This window comes from Dioscorea cayenensis, chromosome 19, assembly GCF_009730915.1.
Source record: "Dioscorea cayenensis subsp. rotundata cultivar TDr96_F1 chromosome 19, TDr96_F1_v2_PseudoChromosome.rev07_lg8_w22 25.fasta, whole genome shotgun sequence".
Classification (NCBI taxonomy): Eukaryota; Viridiplantae; Streptophyta; class Magnoliopsida; order Dioscoreales; family Dioscoreaceae; genus Dioscorea; species Dioscorea cayenensis.
The window spans coordinates 19,454,968-19,470,629 of NC_052489.1; the positions used below are offsets into that span (position 1 = coordinate 19,454,968).

Here is a 15,662-nt window from a genome sequence, read left to right on the forward strand (position 1 = left end):
TCTTTGGCAATAGAGTCAATGACTCTGTCAAGCTCGGGTATGACGACATTATCAACCGGAGGCACATCCTTTGCTGCTTTGTGTTGTTGAGAGATTATATCTACCTTCGATGCAGTACTATCGTCCGCTAGTTCAACTGAGACGGGGATGTCTTTGGCAATAGACTCATCAACCGGAGATACATCCTTTGAAGGTTGGTCCACTATAGGTGGCGCTTCTATTGGGGCAATTTCCTCAGACGCTACCTTGTAGCCGGCCGATCAACTACTGGTGGTGCTACTATTATTTCATCAGCCTGGTGGTGCTACCTTGTAACCGAAGATATTATTATTTTTCTTCTTTTCGCAAGCCTCTTCAAACGTGACCCTCTTCGAATGGCCATCCCAATTACGTCCTCGTCGTCAAAATCCGAGGCCATCCCACTTACGTCGTCGACAATCGCCGGGGCTACCTTGGCTGTATTCGGGCTATTCCTAGTAGTGTCCGTGCCGGGTACTTCATTTGTTTGTAGGGACGGCGCATTCGATTGTGGCCGTCCTTCCAATGCCTTAACACGAGCAACAAGCCGGGGGAACTCAATTACCAATATCTGGCATGCCTACAGCAGATGTGCAGTGACATCGTCGCATGTTGCCATCAGAGGGCTGATTCGGTCGGGGGGGCTGTTGCCGTAGGGGGGTGTTGACTTCGGGCTGGGTATGGGTCTTGTCCGGCACCGAGAAATGCGTGCGCGGGTTGGGCTGGAAGAAGGGGAATGGCGTCGAGCGCACCTTAGTTAACCTCTCATCTTTCCTTCAAGCCAGTGGTTCGGGAGCAATAGCATCCCCCCGGCGGGTGGCCCGAACAAAGATTTCTTCATCAGCATTCGCCGCGACCAATTCAGGAAAGTAACATTTGTAAACAACACAATCTCATTCAAATCATTCAACTTAAACAATAACAAATGGTTTTAAACTGTAAACTCATATATTTAAACGATATCCCATATACTTAAACAACAAACCACAAGGTTAAACACTAAACCATATTTTTAAACAAAAACTACTATAGTTAAATGATAACGACTAAACTTAAATAGAAACTACTACTGTTACACGAAAACAATATTCCAGACAATTGTAACATATTGTTCATGAGTTATTCCCTTCTTTACTTTGAGAGATGACAACATTGTTCTTATTGACGCTTGCTTCTAATAACTATTTTCACCGTAACACAGCATCCTTGGGGTCTTACCAAAATGTAGCTTCTTTCCGGTGCAGGTCAGCTTGTAAAACCAGATGTTCAGTGCGACCGAGCAACCTTTAAGATACCCTATGTTGGTCTTCTTCCTAGCGCATCTTGTTTGCACTCAAGTGGTAGTTTGTGGAACATCCTTCATAAGCCACTTGTGTGTCGCCTGCACCCATACGTATCGCCCCATGCCAGGTAGGTCATCGACATAATCAATGATCCAATTCGGAACTGAGCATGAGGTATTTGGGAAGAGGATTGTACCCATGAGGTACACCATCAGGAGTTTGACAAAATTTTCTTCTTCTCCCCTCTGGCGAACAAGTTGCTCAAGTGTTCTCTTGATGGACTCTCTGTGTCTCTCATAGGTTTTCGATAAATACCTCTCTTCAAAAGCATAGTGTGTTTTCTTCCTTTGAAATATGACTGCGTCTCCATCACATCACAGACCAAGAATGAGAGCCACATCTTCAGGCCTGAAACTCAGCAGGCTTGCCCCGATCATGAATTTATTGGTGCGGTCATCATACCTTTGCAACAGATAATCAAGAAGGACCCTCATTTGGAATACATGTTCTAATTCAGTGAATGTTGCAAACGGTGTCTTTCGGATGATCTCCCAGTGCCGTCCACTCATATGAACTTTCAATTCAACCATAGTCTCCACTACCGGTGTTAAGTAGTATCGTCCATTAACTAGGTTTACCGCTATAATGACAAGCCTGCTACAATAACAATACATTAAACAGTATTCAGAACATCTTAAAAGGAAAGATATGTTTTTTAAACGGAAACCTCAATTCTTAAACGGAAACATCACTTCTTAAATAGATACATCATTTTTTAAACAGAAACCATAATTCTTAAATAGAAACATCATTTTTTTAAAGTAAATCTTATTTCTAAAACAACAACCATATCAAAGTAAAGGGAAAACATACATTATAAACAATATACAGCATAACAATCGGAAAATCTCTTTCGATCGTGTATACTAATGAAAATGAAAAACAAAATAAAACTCTAGCTGAGAAATCTCCCTGCAGACTTCAATATCATCCAATAAAAACAAAACCACTAAACAAAACCGAAAAACTCTCTTTCTAATAGAATAGTTTATAAATAAAATTATAATCACAACTTTTTCAACGGCGTCCACCTCGGCTCAATACTTTAGACTGCAAACTGATGAACTGTCGAATACTTGAGTGAGACTTGTCCTTCGAGACACTGGTGGAAAGGGAAATTCCGATTCTACAGAGGATGTCTAGGCAGAGACAACTTTGGAAAAAGAAAAGTTGAAGAGGCTAAGATGGAAAAAAACATAACCGTGCCAGTAATGGTTGTCTCTTGGAATTACCCAAAAAGAAAAACCCCCTTCCTCTCAAACCGGAAAAATAATTGCAGTGGGCATTATGATCAAACCACGTTGCACTACCACAACTTCCCATGTAAGGGACAGTTTTGTCCAAAAAATTCGAAACTAACTTCGTTAACCACCGGTACATGCTTTGGGAGTTTGAAAATCATTGTGTTTAAACAGAAGGGGTTTTTAAGGATACACAAAATTAGGGGTTGTGTTTGTGCATATTGCAAACTTAGGGGCATTTTTGGCAATTTCCTGTTATTACTATTATTATTATTATTATTATTTTATTTTTTTATTATTTGTTTTTTATCCCTTGGAAGAAATCAAGTTAATCGAAGTCTTATAGATCTCCATCGACCAAAGCCTCTTCCCCCTCAGACTAAACCTCGGTGATTTTATACTCTATTTCAAAAGATGGTGATTATATATTCTATTTTAAAAAAAATCTTCCAATCAGATTTTGAATCCATGGCCTTGACTGTATAATAAGCCCTCCTCTCTTTTCACCAAAAATGTTACATACTGTTAACGCCTCCAAACTTATAAATCTTGCACAAATAATTTGAACTTATTTTGATGATTCCATTGCAGTTTACAAAGTACATACAGTTTTAAAAAAAAATTACAAAAAATTTCATTATAAAATACACTACCAACAATAAATTATAGGATTTTAAGTCCTATGATAAGAGTAAATTTTTTATTAGATCACTAAACTTTGGCTATTTTCATTTTTGCGTTAATTTCATCATTCAACTTTAATTTGATTTCACTAAATAATAAATTAAGAGATTTTAACCCCTCCAAATGAATGATGCGGTTCTTTTTCAATAATATGAACACTTCTAATAGACTTAATGTGTCATGAAGAAAACTAACTCGGATTTTCAGACAACATGTAATCAATTGAGGATTGAAATCTTTGATTTATTGCCTGATAAAATCAAATTAAAATTGAATGATCAAATTAATGCAAATTGAACTTTAGTAATTAAAATGAAAATGAGTCAATTTAGTTACCTAACAATAAATTTACCACTTGTGATCATGTCACTTGTGATCATGTGCAAAATTATACATGAAACCTGCAAAACACAATGTCACACTAAAGATAACAAAAACAAATAAACACAAATTTCTCAATAGAGCAAAATCAAACAAAAGAACCGTAACTTGCTCAACTCGAGAGAAGATGACTGTAAATCCAAATAATTTAGAGATGATATAAATATAACTGATAAGCAAAGAACTTAAGATATGCTAAGTACTCCAGTAAGCACATTCAAAACACTTTCCCAGTAAATACCTGAGCAAGTCAGTCAGGTTGCAAAAGTAAAACATTTAAACATCAAAAGAAGAAAACTAATTAGAATGATTTTTTCCTTTTGCATCAGACTTTTTTATCTTCCTCCTCTTCCTTGTTTTCTTTGATGCTTCATCTCTTCTTCTTTTTGTCACCTTTTGAGTTTTCAGCGGCACGTCCGTCCCTGGCTCAATCTGTTCAACAGTAGCTAGAGAACTGATGTCACTAGAGTTATCCAGTGTTAACTGTTCTTTAGCCTGGATATCATCTTTGGTGGCTTGGCCTGCTGCAGGAACATGATGCCTTGAGGCCTCGAGCACACGTCTGGTTAAGGCATCCATCTCATTTCTGATGAGATTCATTTGCTCAATGGAGTAGGCCTCGAACTCATTAACCTCTCTTTCAAGAGCAAAGATTGCTTCCATGGCATCCTGTGTCATAAACAAATCATGCGTAGCGATCACTGCTAAGTAACTAGAAGTTTCAGAATGGATGAATGAAACTATTAAGAATTTTTTTTTGATTTTGTAGAATGCATAGCCATCACTGCATAGCCATCACTCACAGCATTGGAGTAGAAGTCATCATCTCTTTGAAACAACTGCATTAATCCATTGTCTACCCTACCATGCCATCTAGCATATAACTCAATGTATCGGGCTTTGAGCTCATACAACTGCCTTCTTGCAGCAAGTATCCGTTCCTTAATACCCTGTGCCATAGTAAAATTGAAGGTAGCCATCAGTGTCAGTAATTCGAAGTTTCAGAATGGATGAATCAAAACTATTGAGAGAAGATTGTATTAAAGATTCACTAACTCACCGCATCATACAGGTCTGCAAAAGCATTGTTTAGGAAACCACGCCGTCTAGCATTCAACACAGCCTTAGACACACGGCATCCAGTCAAAAAGACACGCGGGCCATTTCTTGAACCAACATAACCCATTTGATTTTATAATCACAGCCTTAGACACACAGTAACCTGTCCCTCTACCTAAATAATAATCATATACAGTAATCAACAATTTGATTGTATTTATGTAGGACAGCAGGCAAAGAAGAGGTTGATTTGAGTTGGAGATAGTTTATTAGCATCACAGTAGCAGGATTTTCAAAAAGCACTCTGAAAAATTTGCAGGCATCACATTTAGGCTGGGTTTGCATCCCACAAAACGAGAAAAAAAAGGATAAATTTCAGTAGTTCTCATTCCCCTTCTTCTTCCATTAGTGCCCGATTTATAAAGACTTGTAGTACATGATGAGAAAACCAAGACTCAAAAATTCCCACAAGAAACCAAGGGATGTACATGGAAACCAGCAAACTTAAGCATCCAAATAAATATTTAAAACTTCTAAAACAACAAACTTTAATAAATACTCTTAAGGACTTTTTGACTTTGACTAGAAACGAAAAGGCACAAACATGGACTTTGGCCTTTGGTTTCTCTTTCCTTTCATAAGTCTTCATAGGATGCTTCCACTGTGCATCAATTTAATATAGGCTCATCATGGTATTCTTCTTCATCATTGAAGTACATTATGATATGGACAGTGATAATGAATTTTACAAGATGACTAGTGATAACAAAGTATTCTACCATATATGGAAGCTTAAATCTACATGTTTGAGATTAAACATCAATTAACATCAAAAGCTTCGTTATAACTTTAAACTTTGGGTTTTTCAATTTCAGTTTATAAAGTCTAGATTGTTCTATTCAGCAAAGCATTCAGTAGTTTCAGCATGATAAATATCAAAAGCAAATAATATATATATCTCGCTTATTTAGGTACAATAGTACCTAGAGAACCCAGAAAATCCATAATTGGAATTATGTTCTCCGATTCTTTTGTCACATTCTTATATTTCGAACCATTAAATGGACCAATTTGAGAACAATTGGATGATGACAAAATTCTCAAAGATTGGCATTCTTTATTTCGATTCAACAAGGTACCCATACCGATAGTTTCTTGGTCTTGAGTAAGTGATTGAATCTTCGACTTGGAATAAAAAGGATTGATATTGGTGCTATTTAATCCATTATCAAGAATCAATCCCGAACTCCCCGTATCATTCCTTTTTCCGGTATATGAAATAGTGGACTTGATTAAATCAATTCTTATGAAATCGCGAATTAGATCATTTGCTCTTACCTCAATAAAGGAAGTATGAACCTCTTCTATAGAATCATTTTGTTCTTGGTCCCAATTCAATACTAAGCAAGTCCGAACTAATTGACTACTTGTGTGATAAATTCCGCGAATTGACTTGCCATTTCCATAATAGATATAATTGATAACCCTAAGTTGGACATTATCTTTTTCCTGTAAGAGGTCCTGAGGGAAAAGTGTTGCTAAATTTATGCCATCAGCTATTTCATATGTGACTACAGGTCGAACTGAAACAAAATACTTTTTCTTGGTGGGTGTGATTCGTTGAACATAAATCCAATTTTTCAATTCTTTTTTTGATTCATTAAAATTTTTCTTCCCTGTTCCCGGTGGTATCAAGATGCCGCTGTACCTGGATATCTTATCTGTCTCTCCAGGGAAATGGATATTTCCAGAAAAGATTTTCAGTTCAATACTTTTTTTTTTTCTCTCTACTCGGACTAATCCGCCTATTTTGCTTCTTGTATTTAAAGTGAGTCGTGTATGTACTCCAATGAGACTATTGTTCCGGACCATTATGGACGAAGATCCAGGTAAGATATGCACCTCTTCGGGAATGAAAAAAAAGCGATCTACTTTTATTTGTATTTGGTTAAATTCTTTTGTTCCTCGATACTCAATCAAATCTTCCTTTTTTACAATTGAATCTACCTCTACGGTCCCATATTTAGTAATTCCTGAACTGTTTCTTCTATATACTGGATCATCGAAATAAGCAAGAATACTATTTCCACGTAAAATACCATTTATAGGTATTTCAATAGAAATATCAAAACAGGGTATTAGATCTTTCCCTCATTCTTGATCATATCGTAATGGGATACACATTATATTATGTGTGCGAAATGAACAAGCATGGGTGGCATAAGAAAAGTGTTGTGAAATCCAACTACCTACACAGAAACATGAGCAGCCGCACAGCTTCCAGGACAGCACTTAACCACAAGGTTCCTTCAACCCTTGGCAGGTGCTAATTGAGACACACAACAGCATAGGTTATCCTTGACATTCATATGGCCAATAATCTACATATTCAACCATTCTTAAGTAAACTCAACTCTACTTTAACCATCCACAACACAAAAACGCACACAGGAGGCACATTTAATCAACCAAACAGATGAAAATCCAAATTGAAAAAATCCTCAACACAACCAAAAAAATATATATATTCACATTTTTCTCTCCTTGTCTTTCCAAACACCTACACCCAACCTCCTCAATAAACAACACCAAGTCTACACAAATCTCCACATTTACAAGAGTAATGATACATATATCCACCAAAGAACAAGAAGAAGAAAAGATCTCACCAGTGAAGCAGACGACGAAGAAGAAGAAGAGAACGCAAGCTAGGATTGCAGACGAGGAGGAGAATGCGGAGAGACTCGGATGGCATCGATCTCAGAGCTCACCCGAAGAACAACAAAACCCTAGATTAAAAAGAAAATTTTCTCCTTTGATTTCTATTTTAAAAGCATTTATTCTTTCTCTTTCTTATTCGGATCCAATACAAACCCGTTAAGGAAAATACCCGACCCGATAACCAGTGGCTCATCCGTAAATTTAGAACAATAGACTCACAAATCGCTTCTCAAAACCTTCGAGACCATTCGAGAGCTTCGAACTTCTCCAATGGCGGCCCTCCTCCGCTTCGCTTCTCCTAGGTTCGTTCTCTCCCTTACCAAACCCCCACTTCCTTTCCGCAAACCCCATCTCCTCCTCTCCTCTCCAATCTCGTTTCAACGGATTAACTCCAGTACCCCTTCCTCCCCTGCCCGATCCCTCCCTGTCGCCCATGATGCTCCTGATCTCGATCCCTCCACTCTTCCCCCGAATATTCAAGAGATTATCGCGCTATTCCGTTCTGTCTCTGATCCTCGGGCCAAATACCAGCAGCTTCTCCACTATGGCTCCAAGTTACCGCCTCTCGACCCTGATTTCAAGACCGAGGAGAATCGCGTCCGTGGATGTGTTTCTAGGGTTTGGGTTCGTGCGTTCCTAGACCCTGATGATCCATCTTCTGTGAGGTTTGAGGCTGATTCTGATGCTGCGCTGACTAGAGGTCTTGCGGCGCTTCTTGTGCTTGGATTGTCTGGGAGCTCGCCGGAGGTGATTGCGAGTGTGCCGGCTGAGTTCGTGTTGCTTCTGGGGATCAGACAGAGTCTTTCAGAATCGAGGAATAATGGGTTTCTTAATATGCTGAAGCTTATGCAGAGGAAAGCCCTTGAGCTTGGATCTGGATCTGCGATTTTAGTTAATGAAAAAGCTTCGATGTTGGAAGAGAAAGGCTCCAGAGACTCGGACTTTAGTGATGATAGGGTTCATTCTTGGGGGAAAGATGTGAGTTTTGGTTGGAATGGCAATGGAAATGTTGAAGAGACTATGATCAATGGGAAAGATGAGGCTGCATGGAGTTTGGAAAGTGGGAATGGTGGGAGAGAGGAGAGGATAAGGGGAAGGTTGCAAAGAGAGCTTTCACCATCGGAGTTGGAAGTGGAGAATATATCTCATATGCATGCTGGGCATGCTGCAGTGAGGGGAAGTGGTGATGGGGAGACCCATTTCAATGTCAAGGTGGTTTCTGAGATGTTTGAAGGGAAGAGCTTGGTGAAGAGGCACAGGTTGGTCTATGATTTGTTGCAAGAGGAGTTACAGAGTGGATTGCATGCTCTTTCTATCGATGCCAAGGCTCCATCAGAGGTCCAAACTAGATAGATGAAAGCACATTTGAAGAGGTACTTGTTCACTATTAGTTTTTGTTTTCATTTTTGTGCAGATATATAATTTTGTGTGGTTTGTTTGGGGTTGACCCAAATATGTGTGTGTGTGTGTGTGTGTTTTTTTTGGTTATGAATGAGTGGATTTTACTAGTGTATTACTTGATTACTTCATTGAGTTTAATTTTATTTGTAGATTTGATTGAAATATGAAACAGATGACAATATGAGCAGCTATCATTATGTCACACAGGAAGTTTTTTTATAATAAGATGGGTGCAATAATCTTTGCCTTAGGCATTTTATTTTGGGAAAATTGCTTAATACACTTGAATTTACCAGTGTGTTACTTGATTACTCCATTGAGTTTAATTTTTACTTTTTAGATTTGAATGAAAAATGAAACAGCTTAACAATATTAGCAAATGCCATGGAGAAAGTTTGCATGATAAGATGGGGGGCAATAATCCTTGCTTTATGCATTTTATTTTGGGAAAATTGCTTTACACACTTGAATTTACCAGTGTGTTACTTGATTACTTCATTGAGGTTAATTTAACTTCTAGATTTGAATGAAATTTGAAACAGCTTGACAATATGAGCAAATGTCATGGAGAAAGTTGGCCTGAAAAGATTGGGGAATGGGGGTGGGGAGGGGCTGGGAGGACGGGCGATAATGCTTGCTTGGGAAATTTGCTTAATTCACTCGAATTTACCAGTTGGTTACTTGATTACTTCATTGAATTTAATTTTACTTCTAGATTTGAATGAAATTTTAAAAAGCTTGACAGTATGAGCAAATGCCATGGAGAAAGTTTGCATGATTGGATGGTGGAAACAATTGGGAAAATTGTGTATGTATCCCACAAAAGTGGGTATTTGTGTTTATACTCCTATAGTATCCCGTTTATACTAAACCTTCAGAAAGATGCCTACCCTATGGTTTTGAATTTTCAAGGGCCTATAGGCAAAATCATGACAACAGATATATTCTGAGTAGGTCATTTCCACACTATTTCTTTTCTTCATTCTCACACCTCAAAACCCTTAACCAGAGGAGTGTACACAAAAAGTTTGGAGATTCTTGAGAGTATATATGCAAATATACTATTTATTGGGTTATGTATGCAATTTATTTATTTATTGAGGGTAGATGTGCAAATGTCAGTTTTTATTTTTGAGTTAAGTTCACAAATTCTCTAAAATTCTGGAGTTTAATTCAAACACTAAATGCAGGGAATTGTCTTATATTATTGCAAGAGGAAAAGCATCTGTATTGGGGAACTATTGCGGTTCTGAATAGTTGTACATTCCATTGACTTGAAAATTCAAGAGCTTTCCACAAGAAAATGAACAAACAGTTGTACGCCATCTTCTTTGCTTTCTTGTATGTACTAGTTTAATTTCAAAACTAGAGCAAAGTATAACCATCTTCTTTTCTTTCTTGTGTATATTAGTTTTACTTCAAAACAGGAGCAAAGTGTAGAAGTATGTCCTTGGGTGCTGATATTCTTCAAGTTCTGGATATCTTGTTTGAAAGCACTGACTTGTAGCATTATAATATGCTGGTTAAGTATGAATTTAACAATTTTGACCTTCCAATATGTGGATTAGTCGAGAGAATATTATTTTTTGGCATTTCTACTCAAGTAAGATAAACAAGAAATTTGATTTTTGAGATATCAATTGATCTAGAAAATAGCCCTGTTAGTTACAGATAAAGTTGATTAATATTGAAAAATGAGTATGCTGAATTGTAAGATCCACCATTATGGTGGTTTTAAACATCATCAATGTTGCATAACATTTCCTGATAGAAGATATAATTTCATTTTTATGTAGAACTAAGGTAGCACCTATAAGCAAGCTGTATCTTAGGGGTATTGTGGAAGTTCACAGTCACCATAATAATTGAAGAGCTGGAATGCTGGCAGGTCTTTGTACTCTGTCAAGTACCAGTTACGTTAGTCTTATGAGTTTGAAATGAGGATACAATCTCTCTATGTGAATTTGATGCTGTATAGATATCAAATTTCTCAGATCCTGTACAAGTGGGTTCTTCGTCTCGCTGTGATTTATTATGATAGATTTATAAGAATGAGAGTTAATGTTAGCTACAAACGTAAGTCTCAATAAAAGCACCCACATCTTCATTTAAAGTCATGTTTCTTTAAATTTTGTCAACATATGCCTGTCAGATGATAATGGAAAATTATATTTTGCACCAATGATACTTTTAATTGTTGAATGATATGATATAACCTATGCGGAACCTAAATTTAAAGTTTGAATACTCTATAGTCTCAAAATACTTTGATGTCCAAATGCTTCCTAGTTGATCTCCACTGATTGACTCTATTTAGAGAATGTATCATCACAGGTGATCTTCTCAAATCAAGTACATTCACATTCTAATAGCTCCAGCTTAACTGATTCTATACAAAATAAGAATTCTTATCGAGAGAAACTGTAAAAATCCCTGTACTTTGTGTATGCATCGCTGCAGACCATCAAATACAAAGCATAAGTCTTAAAGTTTGCTATAAATTGTATATCATGGCTGTCAACCACAGTTTTTGTTACAATAGAACACTACTGAAGCAGCAGTTACATTGTTCAATCATCTGTGTTTTGCAGTAGTAGTAAACAGTCCCCTGATGGCGTCTCTACCTGCATAATAAAAAAGTAAACAATAGATAGTAGATCTACTCATGAAAACAATCCAATTAGATTAGTTAATGGAATTATAATTAAACAAATCATGTTTGTCACTTGCCAATTCGATATATACTGTTTCCCGTTCTTGAACTTGTGTTTATGAGCATATGCAAACTTATGCAAAAGTAAAACTTAGCTCTGATTAATAGACATGCCTCAGCTAAAGTTGGACCTGAATTCCTGCAACATTGAAGCTTAAATAAAAAAACTTTTTATCTCTGTTTGAAACCTGCCTGGCTTCCTTCATGCCAACTAGAAAGTTTTGTCATTCGACAAATCCATCCTAGATGGCATTCAGGGAGCCAGGCAGGCCAATTCATGACAAAAACTCTTCATATAGTTCACAGAATCTTAGTAGTTAGTACACTAGCAAAAAAAGTAGAAAAATAGATAAGACAGAAATCGATGGAGAAGCTGTACAAGCAAGAGAATGAAGATGAAGTGGAATGTTTAGAGAATGTAAGCAGAGGTAGCTGATGAGTTTGGGGATAGTGTGAATGTAGGTTGTATTGTATATAAAGGGAATTAGGGAGGGGAAGAGGGTGGAAAGAAGGACAACAGAAAAGGCCATGGATGCATGTGAGAGAGGGGGGAGGGCCAGCTCTGTCTCTGCCTTCTTCCTCATCTGCACAACAGTCTCATGAGTATGGCCAAATGGCAGCCTGGGTTATGCAGGAAGAGAAGTTTGGAGTTTTCTTCTCTTTTGCTCATTCCTTGGAATTTATATGTTTCTCTTATATCATTTTCTTTTATTACTATTATTTCTTTTTTATTTCTGTTCTTTTGTTACTATTATTTCATTTTATTTCCTGCAAAAAATTTTATAGTTTCACATATTCTTATAATGTTTGTGTGCATTTACCATGCTGATATTAGCTCTTCATTTTGTTCTTCTTATCTTTCAGCTCTGCATATATAAAATACATATAATTACATTTATTCTCCTGCAAATTTCTGAAATTCGTTGTGCATATATACCTCTGTAAAGTTCTGGAAAATTGAAATTCTTAGAAATATGCCACTTCTCACATCAAAGCTGTTAAATTAGTTTATTTAAGTAAGAAAAAAATTTCAGCCTTCATTTAGAAATCTTGAAGAGATAAATTTGAATATAAATATAAAAAAATTATGCAGATTACTATATTTGCAAAAAGGGTAAGGTATCTTGTGAAAAAAATTAAATATATATATATATATATCTATAAAAATGGTAGGAAATAATAAATATTGTTTTTGGGAGTATTAATCCCTACAACCGAGACTCAGTTGTTTCCTTTTTAAGTGCTAATTCTTAAGTTAATATTTGGGAGGCTTTTTGTTTATATTTAAAAAGCAAGGAAAAAAAAGTGAAAGATTAAATAATAAAAAGGGGTGATGTTAGACATGGCACGGTTCGAGAGCATGAGCCGAACCGAACCGCCTAGGCAAGGTTCTTGGCGGTTCGGTTCCGGGTTCGAGTTCGGTCCCGATTCCGTGGTTTTGGTTCAGCTGTTCCGGTTTGACTGGTTCATACTGGTTCGGTTTTTAACTAAATAATTCAAATTAATTATCACAAATACAAGAATTAATTTAATACTAATATAAGATAGTAGGTTGAGTTAGTAGGTATACAGGTATACCCGAGGTTTCAATGTTTTATTTATTTTGTTGTTATTATTTTTTTAATGTTCATGTATGTTATTTGTTTTTTTAGGAATTGTTTTTTTATTTTTTCCTTTTTTTCTTTTTGATTTCTAGTATACTTATATAAGTTGCATAGTTTTACAAATTGAAAAATCTTGGGAGTTTTATCTATATATGGGAATATATATATATATATATAAATGATCAACAAAAATAAAGGCAAATTGATATGTATACACATATATATTCATGTTTATTTTATTTTATTTATTTATATATGTTTTTTTAATGATTCAAATGTTTTTACATGAGAGCATTTTTACTTAGTATATTTTTCATTTATATAAAAATAAATATAATTTAATATGAACTACGTTAATTTTTGTAAGTTTCAAAACCGAAGATATATAAACTCTAGTCTTTATTTTTTTTATATTAAATTATAAAAAAATAATATGGAAATTTACTAAAGAATTGAATATTTAAGTACTTCTCGTTAATTAAATTGTTTTTAATAAATCCATATTTAATTTGTAACTAATAATTTGTGGCATAATCAATTAATTATAACTTATCCTCTTGCATGAGTAACAAAGTTTCGCATGACACAATACATATAAGTTGGACGAATGTCACAAATCAAAACCTAATCGCCTAATCAAGTATTCAGAATCAGACCTAATCAATAATTAATTTGGTTAATATCTTTAATTAATTATTTAAAATATCTTTAAATATGCAATTACTTAATTAATTACTAATTAATGATAGTAACAAAATAAAAACCTAATCATAAATGACGTTATTTATATAGTATGAAATTATTCATATTATATTTATATAATATAATATAAACTTTTGTTTTTGAACCTTTGGTTGAACCCAGTATGTGGAATCGCCAGGTTGAACAGCATATGGGAATCAGCGGTTGAACCGCCGGGTTCCACGGTTTTTAAAGTTTTGAAACCGGAACCGAACCTTATATGAAGGTTCCGGTTCCGGTTTTTAGGACGATTCACGGTTTTTTTCGGGTCCGGTTCCGGTTTTTGGTGGTTCGGTTCCGGTTCGGTTCCATGGTTTCGGTTCAAAATAGCCACGTCTAGGTGATGTTATTTAATTTTTAATTATTATTAGATAATCAACTTGACCTTCTCTGTGTAATGGGAGTTGTTTTATGTGCATATAGGTTTGTTTTGAAACTTAAATAACCCTAAAAATTAGTTGGATCGGATGTCGTCCCTCATGTTGGATTGAGAATAGAGGGAACAAAAAGGATCATCTTTAATTCCCAAAGTGATACAGGAACAAAATAAGACAATTTAAAAATAATTTATTTCAAAATAATATATAAAAATTTAATTTGCATTTTTTATCTTTTACAACCGTGACACATTAATTTTCATGTAACGCATTCTCTTATAAACACCCCTCTTTAAAATCTTTAGGTGAAGGTTTTTTTTTTTTTATTTTTTAAATTGTGTGGTTCTCTGTGATTACACATAAGTTCATAAAATATCACCTATTATTGCAAAAATTTTTGCTAATGTTTTTGAAAAAGGGCGACAAGCGCCAGTAAATCTTGCTAATGTTAGCACGGGTTTATAATCTATGGTGATGTGCTTCCTTTGGATGAAAACAAAAGAAGAAATTAGTAGTTTTACATTTCTTCATAAATGAAAAATTTTAGAGGGTTTGGTCAGAGAAAATTCCATTAATTTTATGTTTGTGTCTATTTTTTTATTAACCATTTATTATTTAACCATAACGTCAAAATGTGTATTCCCTCATATCTTTTTGAAAGGGTAGATCTTTTTTATCTGATTTTTTTTTGCATACACAAAAATGAATTTGAACTTGAAACCACTTTGATCAAAATCTCTTTTATTTAGACCAATTGGTCCGTGATTTTTCATTAGTAATATATCTTATATAATTACAAAATATATGCAATGTATCCTTGTTAAATAATTTAATGGTATTAACTATTCCCTACTAATAATATTTTTTTATGGTGAAATGTTAAAAGTTGTTGGCAGATGGAAATATTAAATGGTATAAAATTTTTATCACATAAGTATATTAATTTCATTTTGTTATCTAGATTTGTTAGTAAAAATATAATAGGTATTTTTCTTGGTAGTTTACTCAATTTTTTTTTGTAATTTTAATTTTTTATATGATATTTTAAAAATAGTGTTTGGTATTATAAAATTTATATTAGTAAAAAATTTATGGTATAGTTAAGAAAATGATAGTAAGTCAATTTTTAACTGTTTCTTTAAAATATATAGTTTAATTCTTTAATAAGCTGCAAATAAAAAAAAATTTATGGATGTGACATTTTTTTTATCGGAGAAGTAAAAAATCTTAACTATTAACATTTTTCTATAAATTTTACTTATATTTAATGTAGTCTTAATGTTGGGTATATAATTATCCAAATAAATTAATTGAAGTTAAAATAAGTAAATTTTATGTTTTTTGAAAATTTTAATTATATAATAAAAAATCCTAATAAA

At 34.7% G+C, this 15,662-nt stretch overlaps 2 protein-coding genes across 5 annotated transcripts; one reads left to right on the plus strand and one right to left on the minus strand.

Moving 5' to 3' along the window:
* Positions 1–3,803: 3,803 nt before the first annotated feature.
* On the minus strand, positions 3,804–7,544 carry LOC120249404. 3 transcript variants are annotated; one of them, XM_039257892.1, is made up of 5 exons: positions 7,396–7,543; positions 7,259–7,320; positions 4,728–4,901; positions 4,471–4,617; positions 3,804–4,336 (listed from the first exon to the last, which is right to left on the minus strand). In XM_039257892.1, exons 3-5 carry the CDS (start codon positions 4,851–4,853, stop codon positions 3,965–3,967), a joined length of 645 nt encoding a protein of 214 aa, XP_039113826.1. In that variant the 5' UTR covers positions 4,854–4,901; positions 7,259–7,320; positions 7,396–7,543; the 3' UTR covers positions 3,804–3,964. The 3 variants fall into 3 exon arrangements, with proteins under 3 accessions (XP_039113826.1, XP_039113825.1, XP_039113827.1); XM_039257891.1 differs by lacking the exon at positions 7,259–7,320 and having other exon boundaries at positions 7,396–7,544; XM_039257893.1 differs by lacking the exon at positions 7,259–7,320 and having other exon boundaries at positions 4,728–4,897; positions 7,396–7,540.
* Positions 7,545–7,680: 136 nt separating this feature from the next.
* On the plus strand, positions 7,681–10,390 carry LOC120249403 (sufE-like protein 1, chloroplastic/mitochondrial). 2 transcript variants are annotated; one of them, XM_039257888.1, is made up of 2 exons: positions 7,681–8,820; positions 10,039–10,390. In XM_039257888.1, the coding sequence occupies exon 1, from the start codon at positions 7,718–7,720 to the stop codon at positions 8,798–8,800; it is 1,083 nt and encodes a 360-aa protein (XP_039113822.1). In that variant the 5' UTR covers positions 7,681–7,717; the 3' UTR covers positions 8,801–8,820; positions 10,039–10,390. The 2 variants fall into 2 exon arrangements, with proteins under 2 accessions (XP_039113822.1, XP_039113823.1); XM_039257889.1 differs by lacking the exon at positions 10,039–10,390 and adding an exon at positions 9,391–9,595.
* The last annotated feature ends 5,272 nt before the right edge of the window (positions 10,391–15,662 follow it).

What these genes read in the sequence shown, in the direction of transcription:
- LOC120249403 (XM_039257888.1), top strand. Translation starts at nt 7,718, where the DNA reads ATGGCGGCCCTCCTCCGCTTCGCTTCTCCTAGGTTCGTTCTCTCCCTT.
- LOC120249404 (XM_039257891.1), bottom strand. Translation starts at nt 4,853, where the DNA reads ATGGGTTATGTTGGTTCAAGAAATGGCCCGCGTGTCTTTTTGACTGGA. An exon ending in TTGCAGACCTGTATGATGCG is followed by an intron (nt 4,618 to 4,727) that starts GTGAGTTAGTGA and finishes ACTATGGCACAG; the next exon opens with GGTATTAAGGAACGGATACT. An exon ending in ATGACTTCTACTCCAATGCT is followed by an intron (nt 4,337 to 4,470) that starts GTGAGTGATGGC and finishes TTTATGACACAG; the next exon opens with GATGCCATGGAAGCAATCTT.